General features: G+C 52.6%; 1 protein-coding gene across 3 annotated transcripts in view; it reads right to left on the reverse strand.

Annotated features, from left to right (window-relative positions):
• Positions 1 to 3,225: 3,225 nt before the first annotated feature.
• The window catches only part of EPHB3 (EPH receptor B3), an 83,799-nt gene continuing 71,609 nt past the window's right edge, over positions 3,226 to 15,415 (reverse strand). For 2 of the 3 annotated variants that reach the window (XM_081910855.1, XM_081910857.1), the window contains exons 6-16: positions 15,009 to 15,133; positions 13,500 to 13,668; positions 13,276 to 13,381; positions 11,780 to 11,832; positions 10,621 to 10,743; positions 10,248 to 10,495; positions 8,756 to 8,971; positions 8,143 to 8,307; positions 7,863 to 8,056; positions 7,380 to 7,535; positions 3,226 to 4,564 (exon numbers count right to left, since the gene is read on the reverse strand). In XM_081910855.1, coding sequence (XP_081766981.1) covers positions 4,456 to 4,564; positions 7,380 to 7,535; positions 7,863 to 8,056; positions 8,143 to 8,307; positions 8,756 to 8,971; positions 10,248 to 10,495; positions 10,621 to 10,743; positions 11,780 to 11,832; positions 13,276 to 13,381; positions 13,500 to 13,668; positions 15,009 to 15,133 — 1,664 coding nt within the window. In that variant the 3' untranslated portion in view covers positions 3,226 to 4,455. The remainder of the gene's footprint in view (positions 4,565 to 7,379; positions 7,536 to 7,862; positions 8,057 to 8,142; positions 8,308 to 8,755; positions 8,972 to 10,247; positions 10,496 to 10,620; positions 10,744 to 11,779; positions 11,833 to 13,275; positions 13,382 to 13,499; positions 13,669 to 15,008; positions 15,134 to 15,415) is intronic. The other variant, XM_081910856.1, reaches the window with a different exon arrangement.

Below are 15,415 nucleotides of genomic sequence, written 5' to 3' on the forward strand. Positions count from 1 at the left end.
ATTAGTGGAAAATTAAAAACAGGGCTGCATCTGGAAACCACACAAAGCATACTCAAGCTCCACTGAAGCATGGTTAGGTCGGCAAGTATGCGCGCTCGTGGTGCCAGAGGCACCTCAGCTTTCATTTTTCAAAAGGGCCACTAGTCCTCTTGGCTGCAGAAAAGTGTTTGCAAATGGGCATCGTCTGCTGATGAAGGCTCAGATGCCAGCAGGAAGCCTTTCAGAGACCAGGAGATGGCACTTTGATGATCTGTAGCTGGACCCCATGAATCTTCCTCCTAATCACCTAAGTGCTTCTGCTATGCGGTGCCCTGCAGGACTCTGCATCATTATATCAGAGCACTGCAAAGGGTATTTGCATACACAGGGCACAAACCTGAAACTTCTGCCTTCTGATTTTGGTGGGGTCATGGCCAGCTTTAAAGTGGAGGTTGCCTTCCTTCCCCACAGGGGGAAAAATGGGTGGGGAGGGCTTGAGTGGAAAGTCCAGCAATCCCTACAGGACCGTCTCTTTCTGCCGAATGGGTAGCCTCAGGCAGGTTGATCAGAATGAACCAAAACACAGCCAAGCAATGTGAACTAAATGCAGATTATTAGGGTTGCCATATGTCCGGAATTTCCCGGATACAGCCTGAAAACTGCAGTCGGAAGCAGTTTCTGGGTGAAAATCACTAAAATATGCAGGAAAATCTGGATGTATGGCAAGCCATGTTGACAGTGCTGTTTTGGGTGGTTTTCCTTAAAAAAAAAGCTCAATAACTTCTGGGTGGGTTTTTGTTTTTTTTTTACAACCCTAGGTAATGTGTGCGGTAAAAATGCATCTTGGTGGATATAGCAGACAAAAATACATATTAGGGAAAGATGGTTGGCAAAAATGTGCCTGTTAAGGCAACATTGCATAGGGGGGGGAAATGTGCTTATTAGGAGAAATTTGCACTGAAATCCTGCTGATGAATTCTCATGAGGATTTTCGTTTTTAAGAGAATGCAAACCAATGAAGAAATGTGGAGATCTGAACTCAAGCCTGCAAAACTGAAATGACCATCCCTGCTGCAGAGGCTGTGGATTGTTCTGGATGTGGTCTAGCTGTAAACTTCAGCCCTCTCTCACTGACACGCTCAAGTAGTGAGCTCCCTAGTCACACTGGCTGTGTTTTCCAGGAAAGAGAATAGCCACTCAGAGAACAGCTCTGGGTGACTGATGAGCCTGCTCTCTTTCCAGTAGGCCTGACGAAAAAGGGTTTATCGTCTGCTCTGAGTTACTTGGGAGACAAACCAAAGGTTCCATCCTTGTTCCGAGTTACTCGTTGCGGGGGGGGGGGGGGAGGGAGGGGGAGGCAGAGCAAATTTCCTTGCTATAAATTTGCAATTGTGCCTGTTTCCCAAGGAAAAGAGAGCGGGAATTAAGCTGCCTTGCCCAAAGCAAAATGGTGCAGTAATGGCCAAATTTGGCCCTCCAGCTGTTTTTGGGACTACAATTCCCATCATCCTTGATCACTGGTCCTGTTAGCTAGGGATGATGGGAGTTGTAGTCCCAAAACAGCTGGAGGGCCAAGTTTGGCCATCACTGGGTTACAGCTTTGGAGAAGCATCCTGAAGAGAGAGAGAGTGGAGTGGGGGAAAAGGAATTACTCATCACCTTTGAAAAACAAATAAGCTCTGGAAGCACACTTTGGGTGAGCTTTGGTGAATCCCTGCTTCCTACAGGATTAGGTGGGCAATCCTGTAGAGTCACTCTCTTCATAGAATCATGTAGTTGGAACGGATTCTGGGGGACATCTGCTCAGTGGCGGAGCTTCACGCTCCAGCACCAGGGGGTGAAAAGCAGGCGGGGGCATGGCGCGCCACCCACAGGTGCATGGTGCGCGTCCTGGGAGCGGGGCGGCCAGCGTGGGCAGTGGAGGCAGCCACGATGGCACCCTGGGGATCGCGCTGCCGGGGGCGGTGCACTCCCCCCGCACTCCTCTTCCTCCGCCAGTGCATCTGGTCCAATGCCCTGCAATGCAGGAAGGGGAGAAGGAAAAGCCATTGGCAAGCCACCTGCCACTGGTCTCCTCTCAAGGCTTCGTTTTGGTGGCAGAATGTTCAGAAACTGCAAGAGTGAAGTGTGTGCCTCTGCATACGGGCGTGAGTGCGCATTTACCTGACAATGCATCTATGGGATGGCCTCCTCCAACTCATAGGGGTATGGGAATCGGGAGCACGGGCTTGTATCTGAAGGCTTCCAAGGGCAACCTCCCTCGCTCCTCAACTGTCGGGCCCCCTTCTGCACAGGAAGGCATAGGGGGAATTGCAAAAGGACCCTCCCATCAGTTTTTTCTCCTTAGCCAGGAGGGCTGCTGCTGCACTGGAGGCCTCTGATGGAGGTGGGATATTAGATTCTGCTAAGCTGTGCTGTCAACCATCAGGCTCAAGGTCCTTGCTGTATCTTAAGGTTTTGCAGCAAAGAGCCAGGAAATGAAGCGGTGAAGAAGCATTTTGGGCAGGGATTGGGGGGGACGGACACACACACCCTATGAGCGCTCATGAGGAGGCTGAGCTATGACTCCCATCATCCCTGGCCACTGGTGGGGCCAATTGTGGGATTCCAAAAACACATGGAGGGTCACTCCAACAAGTTCAGGTCTGTTTTCAGCTTTCACAGTGTCAACCCAAGGTTGTCCTTGTACAAGGACCAAAAAAAGGAGAATGGAGCAGAGACAAGAGAGATTTGGGCCTCGCCTTGCAGCCACAACTTTCCCATTCCTACCCAGAGCGCCCTCCTCTGTGTTTGCTCCTTGCAGTCCAGAGCAGATGAGGTTCACCCCTTTTCCCTGCCTGCCCTCTGCCCTTGCAACCTCCAGGTCCAAAACCAGGGACCACTGTGGCTGGGCAAAGCTGCACAGGAGGAAGAGAGGCATTGTGGGTAAGGGAGACAGTGGTTAGCTGGACACAGACACACAAAGCAACTCTGTGATACCAGCAGGGCGGGAGGAGGTGGGGCCGCACTCTGCAGTTGCCTCTGCCACCCCACTCGCAAGGTCCGCCCAACGTCTCGTTGCTTGTAGCCTGCGGCTGGAAGGAAAGCGTTGCCTGCTTCCTTCTGGAGGCAAAGGGAGGAAGAAAAACACTGTAATAGAGGAAGGTAGGAAGGGCAGGTGCCCGGCATTTTGTGTGTGTTGTGGGTTCTGTACAGCGGAGAAAGGGAGAGGGGAGAGAGGGAGGGATCGACCGAAGGAAACTCAAGTAAGATTGTTATTGCCTTTATTCGGCCCATGCCTTCTTGCACGGTCCAGACGGCCAGTACACGCACTCGTACACATGCAAGCTCGCCACCTCCGCAAGGGAGCCTCCTGCCCCCTCGGCTCAGGGCTGCAGAGGCTTTCGGAAGAAAGCAAAACGAAATGGGGGGGCGATGGGTGGGTGGGAAATAGAGGGAAGTGTTCCAGTCTTTTTGGCAGCGATCATAGCGTGTGTCAAGAAAAGGATCCGCAGAGATGGGCAGAGCGGCTGACAGGGCCTGCTCCTTCCTGCATAAAGCATGAGGTGGGGAGGAAGTCGTGGCGGGGTGTGTGGAGTGGGGGAGGGTCTGAGATTGCAAGGCTCCTCCGCTCAGCCTCCCCTTTCTCTCGAATCCTGCTGCCTATCAACGTCCGCCTGTCCGTGTGATCTCTGTGCAAACTCGCGCTGACGGGTCTCTGGAAACACCCACGGATGCGATTGCAAGACGCGGAGCTTTGTCACCCAACTCTTTTGCGTAGAAAACTCGCCGGCGCCACCACCGGCTTTGTAGTTCCAACGTCCAGGGTCCCAAATGGACCGGCCGCCATCTCTCCCTGCAGACGCCCCCTGCCGGCCCCGGGGAGCAGAGCTGGCCCTGGCGCAATCGTCTCTGGGCGTGCGGGGAAAACGCCCGGCTGGATGCCCCTTTCCTGGGGAGGAGAGCGGCTCTGGCAGGTGCCTTTTCCATTTGCTTGTTGGCTGGGGGTTCCTGTTCCTCTTGGGCAGTGTGGAGTTAGAGGAATCTTCCGCAGCGAGGGCTGAGATGCCCGAAGGTCAACGATGGCACCGTTGGAGGGCAGTGGGGAAGGGCCTCAGTGAGGGGGGAGAGCTGGTGCCTCCATCCCTGCCCCATCCATAATGCGCCTTCAATATGAAGACTCCGCGTTGCTGGCACGCCATTGCGAGCATGCAACAGCGAAATAAAAAAAGGGGGAAAGAAGAAAAAGGCAGGGCTTCCTTCAGGCCTCTCCCCCCGCGTGCCGTTAATCTAGCTAGGACCACCCTAGTCCGTCCTGCCAGAGGTCTGTTGACAAGCCAATAGGCTCCACGCAAAAAGATGGGGGTGGAGGGTTGTGGGGTGGAGAGAGAACGACACCTCTCCCCGCCCCACACTCGGGAAGCTGGGCAGCACCACAAACTAGAATCCCAGGGAGGTTCCCCCGTCGGGTCCATTCCAAGCCAGAGTCCTCAGCCGTCAAACCTGAACTGGCAACGTCTGGTTCATTTGTAACCTCATGTCCTGTATGCTGCTCAGAATCTTCTTCTGGTGTCCTGCTAGCGTCACTCCTATCCTGAGCAAGTCCCTGGAAAGACACAGGGAGCAAAGGAGTTAGCAACGCACGGAAAGGGGAACTCAGCTTTTGCGGGGTGTCAGTAAGCGCAGGAAAGGGAGTAAGTGCAGCTGACCCATGGAACTCCCTGCCACCAGATGCATCAATGGGAGGGCTGGTGGTGGAGAGCAGTGTGTTTTTGCTCAGGGGCGTGAGTTGCGTTCAGATCTCTCCCTGGCCATGAACTCACTAGGTGCCCTCAAAAAAGATGCAATGTGGGGGGTAATAATAATGACCTATATTAAAACGCTGTGGTCAGAATCACTAACACACAAGGCAATCAGTGTTCTCAAGTGCAATACAATTTTTAAGGCAGAAGTTCCACTGGGCAATCGCAAATCTTAGCACAACTAACTTAGCACTGTGCTGGAGGACAAGACTCTATTTTTAGTGGTGTAAACTGACTTCCATTTAATGAATTGACTTTTTCAGCCACAGTCCTGCTTGCCCCCCTCAGATGACCTTCCTCCTCTCCACTTGACACTTGGGTAGGACTGTGGTTAGTGTCCCTGGACCTTAAGAATACAGAATCTGTGTTTAAGCAGCTGGGGTTTTATTATTATTATTTTTTGCTGGGCGGGGAGGCTCTGTGAACAGTCCACACACGGAGGACACCTCCATGCCCCGGACAGGACCATTCTCGAGCAGCGGTGCCATCAGAGAAGGTCTCTGGGGCAGGCGTCCAAAGGCCCCCACCTAGCAGAACAGAAAGGAGAGCCCTCGATGCAGCGGGGCTGGCTTGGCACATTCTGGAGAGAGTGACTCAGTCCCTCTGCAGAACCCACCCCCACCCCTGCAATAAGACATTTAAATCCAGAGCACCACTGTTCTCAAGTGAAGGCACGGGGGGATTCGGAGTCCCTGGCCTAACAGAGGGCCAATTCAAAGTCTTTCTTTGCTTTTTTTTGGCAGTGGTGAAGTCAGTACAAGAGGATTGACTTGATGGAATGCATGTCCCATGAAGGTCTCAGCAAATACTCAAGTGCCGGCTCGCCACATTTGGCATCAGCAAGGATCTTTCGACTAGGGGCTGGCACCAGGAGATGGCGAGTTGTGACCCCGGACGATGAATCGTCTACAAGAGACTGTCATCTCCCCACCCACCCACCCACCCCTGCCCGGTAGGGTGGTGAGAATTTCATTCAACAGTCCAAATTCAAGGAATGAAGAGAAGCTCTCTGGACACAGAAGACAGCATGATGGAGGTCGGGTGTGGATAATCAAAACCCAAAAATGTTGAAGGGACATGTAGGGTTAGGCAAAGGCTCCACCTGGGGCAACACTCACATTTAAAGGAGTCGCGACTTCCCCGAAAGAATCCTGGGAAGTGTAGTTTGTTAAGGTCATTGAGGGTTGCTAGGAGGCCCCTGTTCCTCTCACAGGACTACAATTCCCAGAGTTCCCTGCGCAGAAGGACTGCCTGTTAAACCACTCTGGGAATTGTGGTTCTGGGAAGTGAACGGGGTTTTTCTAACTGTTCTCAGAACCCTTTAAAAACTCCTGGAATTCTTTTAGGGGAAGCCCTGGCTGTTTAAAGGGGTCTTACGGTGCTTTAAATGTATGGTGTGAATGTAGCCATAGTCCAGCGTCGAACAGTGGCCAAGCAGTTACTGGCGCTTAAAAGCTGCAAACACAGGGTACAAAATAAATTGGACAATTCTGGGAGTCTAATGTCAAAAGTGGAGCCAGATGTTCAGAGCGCAAGGGAGTGGGCTTTAGAGCCCCACACTGTCTCTGCCCTTTCATAGGATTGGTAGAGCAATGTGTAATAAACAGATATATTAAAATGGGCATGATTTTGAGGTCACAGAATCAAGGAGCTGGGAGGGGTCTTAGAGGCCACATAGTCCCCGGCAGGAGGCTATCACACTTCTGCTTCTGCAGGCTCAGCAAAGGAGAGATCACAGCCGCTTACCAAGGCTGTCTGTCCCTTTCTTAAGGTGCCATAACCATTGGGGTGTTTCTCCTAAAGTTTCACCCAAATCCACTTCCTTGCCATTTGCAACCCCTGGAAAGATGTCCGTTTCCCATGATGCAGAGCTTTTAAAGAGGAAAGAATACTCAGCCTACTGCAAAAACTTTAGTCGGGTGCAGTCCGCTTTTGAAATATTATTATTATATACAGTGGTACCTCTGGATGCGAATGGGATCCGTTCCAGAGCCCTGTACGCATCCTGAAGCGAACGCAACCCGTGTCTGCGTGGGTCGCGATTCGCCGCATCTGTGCATGCGTGTGACGTCATTTGAGCATCTGCGCATGTGCGAGCAGCGAAACCCGGACATAATGCGTTCTGTTACTTCCGGGTCACCGCGGAGTGCAACCCGGAAACTCTCAACCTGGAACTACTTTAACCCGAGATGTGACTGTACTTGACTCCTTGCTGCCCACCAATGTGTCTCACACAAACCACGGCTGCATATTCAGGGACATTTAACAGCTCCATCCTCTGTGTTCAGGGGCTCTGGGTAGACACTCTCTTGCTTAACAGCATCAAGAAGTCTCAACTGTATGCTGTGTCCAGCACACTCTGAACACATCCTAGCCAAAAGCAGGCATTAGGCTGCCCACCACAAATGGACCAGGGAACTACAAGCCCATCTCTGTTCCCCTGTGGCTTGTAGCATCCCTGGCGAGGATGCTCCAGTCATCACCTGACCCCTGAGATCGTACCCAGGTGACATAACGTGCCAATCTTCTCCTGCAACATTGTCTGGCTTAACCGGAAACGGCCCGGTCTCCTGGGGCCACTGCGTGCTTTGCCCCACCGCCCCACCCTTTCGTACTTACTCGGCTGTCATTTGGGCGACCAGGTCGAAGGAGGCGAATCCGGCGTTGACGAAGTTCTCCTTGTACCGCCCCATTTTGATGGCGTCGAGCCAGTCGCCCACAGTCGTGAAGGTGGTGTAATCCGGAACGGTGCGGTCCAGGAGGGGCTGGGAAACGCTGCGAAGGATGAGAGAGCCCAGAGGTCAGGCAAGGCTCAGGAGGGGGAGAGCGGGCTGCGTGTGGGGCTGAGCCGCAGGGGGCAGTCCTGGCAGTTCTGTAGCACGTGAGGAGGCTAAAGGCGGCTGTGTGCTTCCCTGTCCACCCTCTTTGCTCGTCGCTCCAGCCCCGGTTGCTGCCCGACTCCAGCCCCCAAGGCCATAGATAGATATATCCGAGGTTTGCTTATTTATTTTTCCTCCATGAGAGCTAGAAACTTGGCACAGTTAGTCCAGACACAGCAGGTTGCCTGTGCTTGGAGAGGGTGAGGGGGCGAACGGCACTGACCCAGATTGCACGCTGGCGATGACCTTCAGGCTGGCCGCGTTGCGGATCAGCTTGTCAAGCGTGTTCACGATCTGCGAGAACTTGGGCCGGAGGTTGCGGTCGCGCACCCAGCAGTCCAGCATGAGCTGGTGCAGCGCTGTGGGGCAGTCCATGGGCGGTGGAAGGCGGTAGTCTTGCTCCACAGCATTGATCACCTAGTGAGAAACAGGCAAGGGGTCACGGAGGGGCGCTTTTGCTCCTGCACCTCTCCTTCTCCTACACGGGAGGAGGCCGTACTTACATCCTGGTTGGACATATCCCAGTAAGGTCTTTCGCCGTAGGACATCACCTCCCACATGACGATCCCGTAGCTCCACACGTCGCTGGCAGACGTGAACTTGCGGTAGGCGATGGCTTCCGGGGCCGTCCACCGGATTGGGATCTTGCCGCCCTGCAGGAAGAGACACTTGACACCGTTAATTAGCGCCAACCCCTCCAGGAGGGAGATGGGGTCAGCCTGATTATGCTGGGCTAATGAGAGTTGCATTCCAATTTATTTATTTTTAAACTGTAATGCATCAGGCTCTCCCAAGTTTTCAGACAAAGGGTCTCTACCTGGAGACACCATTGGGGACTGAACCTGGAAGCCAAGCAGTGGCTCTAACCACTAGGCTATGGTCTCTTCCCAAAGATGTGGACTTCCCACTAGTTCTTCCCTCGGCATATTTTTCCGCGCTCTTCTTAATTCTAGTTCTGGCCTCATTGGGGTAACTCTTCCTTCCCCACAGGGTTTCCTTGTAGCATGCAAGAGGCCCTAGATATCTCTGTGCGGAGAGACCAGTCCTTGGACAGGGCTCCTCTGCCAGGCCTCTGAGAGGGGAGGGACAGGGCATGGCGGCAAGGGTGTCACATACCAGCGAGCTGGTGTAGGTGGGGTCCGCGGGGTCGTCCTCCAAGAAGCGCGAGAGCCCAAAGTCAGACACTTTGCACACCAGGTTGCTGTTGACCAAGATGTTGCGGGCCGCCAGGTCCCGGTGCACGTAGTTCATCTCAGACAGGTACTTCATGCCAGCGGCAATGCCGCGAAGCATGCCAACCAGCTGGATCACCGTGAACTGCCCGTCATTCAGCTGTTGGTGGAACAAGCAGAGAGGGGTCAGAAAGAATTGCTCCTTTCGACTCAGGTTTGGAAAGATCAGCTCTCCATGTGCTGTTTCCCTGCCTATCCTTAGGAATCTTGCTGTGATGGCCTGGGACTTGGGCTCAGACTCGGAACCAGAGGAGACTCAGTCTGCACCGGATCCTTTGCCTCAGGCATCATCTGAACCAAGTCTGGGGCCTGATCCAGAAGAGTCCCAGTCTGCACAGGTTCCCCTGCAACAAACACCAGCTGGGCCGAGTCAGGGGCCTGAGTCTGCCCTGGCTTCAGATGCAGAAATTACCTTGTTGCCTTCAACTGGGCCATCACTTACAGCTGCTCCACTACTGGTTTGGTCAGGGGAGGCTGAGGCGGCCCCTGGGTCTAGTAACCCACCGATGTCTCCCGAGCTGCAGAGACTGAGGTCTGAGAGAAGGAGAGACCTGAGTACTCGCAGGAGGAGCGCTCGCCTTCAGGCAAAAGAGGGAGGTGAGGTGCCGGGGGGTCAGGACCGGCTGCTGCCCCTACAAAGATAAGAGGCTGTCGGACCCTGCCCTAAGTTGCAGGAGCAACATTGCTGTGTGCTATATCCTTCCTGAGATCCTGTACTTGTCCTTGCCTGGTTCCCTGCCTTGGCCCTGTTGGACTGACTCCTAGCAGAACCTTTGGATTCTGGTCCGGTCCTGGACCGCGTTTCATGGGTTACCCCCGGGCCCAGCACACTTGCCATGGTGCATGTACACACACACAGGCACACACGGCTTGCACATCGCAAGCAAATGGGCTCGTGCAATATGTAAGATGACAAGCAACCCCTGCCAAACATTGGAGCAACACAGCTTGGATTCTATATGTGCAGAAATGGAAGGAAGAAGGTCCAACCAAAGAGGAATAGTTAAGAAAGATAATGGAGTATGCTGCTGGCCATTCCCACACTGCAAGTAGCCAAGCTACAGGGAACCAGGCAGAGGGCCTTCTCGGTAGTGGCACCCGCCCTGTGGAACGGTAGTGACACCCTACAGATGTCAAAGAGATAAACAACTACCAAACTTTTAGAAGACATCTGAAGGCAGCCCTGTTTAGCGAAGCTTTCAATGTTTAATAGACTATTGTATTTTAATATTCTGTTGAAAGCCGCCCAGAGTGGCTGGGGAAGGGGTATGAATAAATAATTATTATTATTATTATTATTATTATTATTATTATTATTATTATCTGCTTGAAAAGAGCCCAGGAAGCTCTTGCCAAGACCAGGGAGTCCTGCTCACCCGCAGGAAGGAGTCGAGGGCACAGTTCTCCATGAACTCCGTGACTATCATGACGGGTCGGCTCTTGGTGACCACGCCCTCCAGGTGAATGATGTTTGGGTGGTCAAACTGCCCCATGATGCTGGCCTCGCTCAGGAAGTCTCTCCTCTGCCGGTCCGTGTAGCCCACTTTCAGTGTTTTGATGGCCACAAAGATCTCCCTCCTGCCTGGAAGCTTGAGGCGACCCCGGCAGACTTCTCCGAATTCACCTGCGGGAGGGCAAGATGGTCATATGACAGAAGTGAGTGGCCACACCCACCAAGAGCATGGTCGGACCCCACCCCCTCCTTCCCTCGGTGAAAGGGAGGAGCTGGGCTGCCATCAGGTGACTTGCCTGCTCCAATCACCTCCTCGATTTTCACGCACGAAATGTCGATTTCCTTGGCAAATTCCCGGACGGCTTCATTGGGGTCCTCATAAGTGAAAGGGTCGATATAAACCTTCATTCCTGGAGTGACTGCAAGGACAGAGAAGCGATGGATAAGGACACATGCTTTTATCACAATAGATAGACATATCTGGGGCTCATTTAAGTTTGACTCGCCTAGGTTCTTGATTATCCCTGAGATTAAAGGTAAAGGTACCCCTGCCCTTACGGGCCAGTCTTGACAGACTCTAGGGTTGTGTGCTCATCTCACTCTATAGGCCGGGAGCCAGCGCTGTCCGCAGACACTTCCGGGTCACATGACCAGCGTGACAAGCTGCATCTGGCAAGCCAGCGCAGCACACGGAAACGCCGTTTACCTTCCCGCTGGTAAGCGGTCCCTATTTATCTACTTGCACCCAGGGGCGCTTTTGAACTGCTAGGTTGGCAGGCGCTGGGACTGAACGACAGGAGTGCACCCTGTTGCGGGGATTCGAACCGCCGACCATGCGATCGGCAAGTCCTAGGCGCTGAGGTTTTACCCACAGCGCCACCCGCGTCCCATCCCTGAGATTAGAATCCTATAATTATAGAATTGTGGAGTTGGAAGGGACCACGAGGGTCATCTAGTCCAACCCTCTGCAAGGCGGGATTCTTTTTGCCCAATGTAGGTCTAGTGGCAAATTATTTTTCTTTTTAAACTAAAAAGGCGGTTTTTACATGCCTTCAATTCAGTGACACCCATAAAGGAAAATCCTGTTCTGAATACTATGGACAGTTTTTCCTTATTACAATGAGGGCTGGAAACTTGTAATCTCTTTTGTCAAAACGGAATGCAAAGGTTCTTGGGGTTGGAAGAATGCCTCCAGGAATTGCCATAAGGAAGCACAGTTGTGAGGATACATGATCCTCACCGCTATGTACCACCTTTCCATGGGAGAAAGAGGATGAAGAGGTTTACATGCAGCTACAACAAAGGTGACTGCCTCCTTTGGGGCTGCTGAGCACACACAGGCATGCAGGCATCTCTGGGAAATAAATGCAAGCTTGAGAAAGCAGAACCCACAAAAACAATCTTCACATGCCTGTGTGACTCAGGTGCTCGTGCCACCCCTGGCTTGATACTCACTGTATTGCTGCAGCTTCTCCGTATACTCCGAGTCTGTGTTGTTTTGTTGCTTCCTGCCCAAAGAGAAAAGAAGGCATCAAACAGCCTGCAACATTTCCCGCCTCCTGGTCAGCTTTCCACCAAAACCCGAGCACTGGAACACTGAACACAATTGCACACAGAGAGCCGAAATCTACTCCACACATCCTCTTGGTCTGTTATCCATGCACAGGTAATAGCTGGATCAGCCCTGGGGATACCATGAAGGCAGGGTGCTATAAAGGGCTTCTGTGCTTACAGTGCATTCATTGCACCTCTAACTGAAGGGCCACAGTCTGCACTTTCTGCATTCTGTTTCCCTCTGACCTCGTGGCTTATAATTCCTTTCGCCTCCATGGATATATAGATATCACGGACAACTGAGAATTGCACACCATGCATCTGATGAAGTGGAATCAAGTCCACGAAAGCTGGTGGGATGGGGGAACCTGCGGTTCTTCTAGAAGCCGTCAAACTGCAACAACTATCGACCCTAACCAGCACGACCCCTGCAGTGTCAGAAACTCATATACAGTGGAACCTCGACTTACATATGCCTCGTCTCGCAGACATTCCAAGTTGCATTCACGGCGAACCCAGAAGTAAACACTGGGTTTGCCACGATTCACACATGCGGCTTCTGCCACCTGCACGCGTGCAGAAGCGCACTACCACCGAATGCGCACATGCACATGATGCCTCTTCTAGCATCCTGTTTTGACCAGCGGATGGACCTCCGGAATGGATGATGTCCGTAAGTAGAGGTTCCACTGTATATATATAAGGTGATCACCAAATAGCACCTTAAGCCATGGTTGAGGTCGCTACAATGGAATGTCTAGGCACCTCCCCCCACCCCTGATGAGATCTTTATTGTTGTTGGCTTCATTTCTATACCACTTTATATTTTAAAGAACAAATCTCAAAGCAGTTTACAATACATCAAAGCATCAAATAAAACAGTCCAGAATAAAGCAAATGCAAGCTTTGGGGAAAATACTTCAAATCTTTCCATAAGTGACGTTTTGCTTTCCCCACCTGCCAACCTGGCATTCAGAGATCTCCATGCAGTCGCAATGGGACTCGCACCAGTCGCAAAATGCGCCTTGCGACTGGCTAATTTCCAGCACTGGATCCATGCTCAGGGACAATGCGAAATGGGAGTCCAACAACTTCTAGAAAGGCGAAGTCTCCCTGTCCCCGACTTAAGTCATAATCAATCAGTCTTGGAGGTGCCGCAAGACTTTTGCTTGTTCATGCAAGCCAGGGATAGCCAACGTGGTGCCCTCCAAACCCTGTGGATTACCACCCCTGACCACTGGCCATGCTGGGAGTTGAGTGTCTAGCAACATCTGGAGGAATGGGGCCATAGTCCAAAACATCTGGACAGCACCACAAATTGGCTACCACCAATATTGACAGAATGAATAGTCACCCCCCTCCCCGGAGCTCAGGCTCTCCCTCGTCCCCGCCAGTACCTGAAGCAGACAATGGCTATCACCACGACCGCAATCACGAAGACGAGGCCTGCGGTAGCCGAGCCCACGATAAGAGGCAGTTCCTGGAAGCTCTTGCTACTGGAGCCTGTTAGGAGAGGAAGAAGAGGGAGGAAGAGTGTTGGAAGGTGGGAGTGGAGAAGGAAGTGAGATGCTTGGACGGCAGAAGCCTGTGGGGAAGGGAGGGGAAGGTGCAGAGCTCATACCATCCTCAACTGGCGTCCGAAACTCCATGGGGAGGCTGTACATCCCATAGCCAGCCACCGTACGAGCCCGGACCTGCACTATGTAGGCAGAGTTGGACTTCAGCCCTTCCAGGCGCACGTTGTTCTTCTGGCTGGTGACGGTGTTGGCGATGCCGTCACTCTGCTCTTGCTGCAGTGAAAGAGAAAAGGGGCATCTCAGGATCACATCCAGCCCTTCCCCGACTTGGATGGTTTAAAAAGAGGATTAAACTAATTCATGGAGGAACGGCAATCAAAGGCTACTAGCCCTGATGGCTGTCTTCTGCTTCCACAGTTGGAGGCAGCAATGCTTATGAAGGCCAGTTGCTGGAAACCGCAGGAAGGTAGAGTTGCTCTTGTGCTCGAATCCTGCTTGCTGGTTTCCCACAGGAATCTGGTTGGCCACTGTGAGAACAGGATGCTGGACTAAATGGGCCATTGGACTGATCCAACAAGCTCTTCTTGTGTTTCTAACACCTAGAGGGCCAAAGGTTCCCCACACCTGCTTTAGGCGGCTCTACAAGAAGGGACAGGGACGCGGGTGGCACTGTGGGTTAAACCACAGAGCCTAGGACTTGTCGATCAGAAGGTTGGCAGTTCGAATCCCCACAACAGGGTGAGCTCCCGTTGCTCGGTCCCTGCTCCTGCTAACCTAGCAGTTCAAAAGCACGTCAAAGTGCAAGTAGATAAATAGGTACCGCTCCGGCAGGAAAGTAAACAGCGTTTCCGTGCGCTGCTCTGGTTCGCCAGAAGCGGCTTAGTCATGCTGGCCACATGACCCGGAAGCTGTATGCCGGCTCCCTCGGCCAATAAAGCAAGATGAGCGCCACAACTCCAGAGTCAGCCACAACTGGACCTAATGGTCAGGGGTCCCTTTACTTTTACAAGAAAGGGACACGCAGAGCGAAGGCATTCAAGGTGACCCCAGAATTCTCCTTTGCACAACTTTCTAGTGGTTTTCTCTAAAGAAAGGCAGCCTGGGAAGGCTGTGCATTGATAAGAAACTTCCCCCCATTAAATAACCTGCATTCTCTCCTCCTTATCATAGCCAATCATCATTATTTGTTGCTGCTGTCATTATCCGTTGCTCTGTACAGCACCTGTCATTGCTAAAGTGTTTTGTTATATATGGAATAGAATCCAGCACCCTCCAGATGATGATGTTCCCCAACTCCCACCGTCCATATTGGCTGGGGCTGGTGGGAGTGGAGAGTCCCACAATGCCTGAAAGATTCCCCCATCTCTGCAGCAATCATCACAACCACCCCTGTCAAGTATGCCAGCATCACCCCAGCCCGCTACCTTGCAGGCAGGGCGGCGGCACAAACAGCAAGATTTGAACGGAGGTCTTCCTGTTTGGCTGGCTCACCTGCTTGGCTACCGCGGTAGAATTCAGCACACTAATTCCCCTCTCAGCGGGAAAAGAAGTGTGCCGAGCGTTTGTCAAGCTGAAGTGTGCCCGCCACGTCCCTGCCAGAGGATTAGCTTTACCTTCTCAAAGTACTTTATCTCGTAGTCCAGGATGATCCCATTGGGCTGTTTCGGAGGCTCCCAGGAAAGAGTCATGCTGCTTCCCGTGCTGCCGTGCAGATGCATTGTGGGAACTGCTGAAGGAGCTGTGGAGGGGAGGGGGAGAAGAAGCATCAGCCAATTAGAAGGTCACGTACCAATCAATAAACTTCCAACACTCCCATCATCCCTGAGCTCTGGCCTTGCTAGCTAGGGGTGATGGGAGTTGTAGCTCAACAACATCTGGGGACCCACAGGTTGAGAAAGGCTGCTCTAGCATCTTCTGGGCCTGATTTGGGTGCTCAAAGGAAAGAAAGCAGCCTGGTCTTCCAGCTCCCATCCAAAACATTCAAGTAAGGGGGGGGAGGCAAACCTGCAGGTGCTTTGTA

The sequence above is a fragment of the Podarcis melisellensis genome, assembly GCF_964234715.1.
Source record: "Podarcis melisellensis genome assembly, chromosome: 5".
NCBI classification, from domain to species: domain Eukaryota; kingdom Metazoa; phylum Chordata; class Lepidosauria; order Squamata; family Lacertidae; genus Podarcis; species Podarcis melisellensis.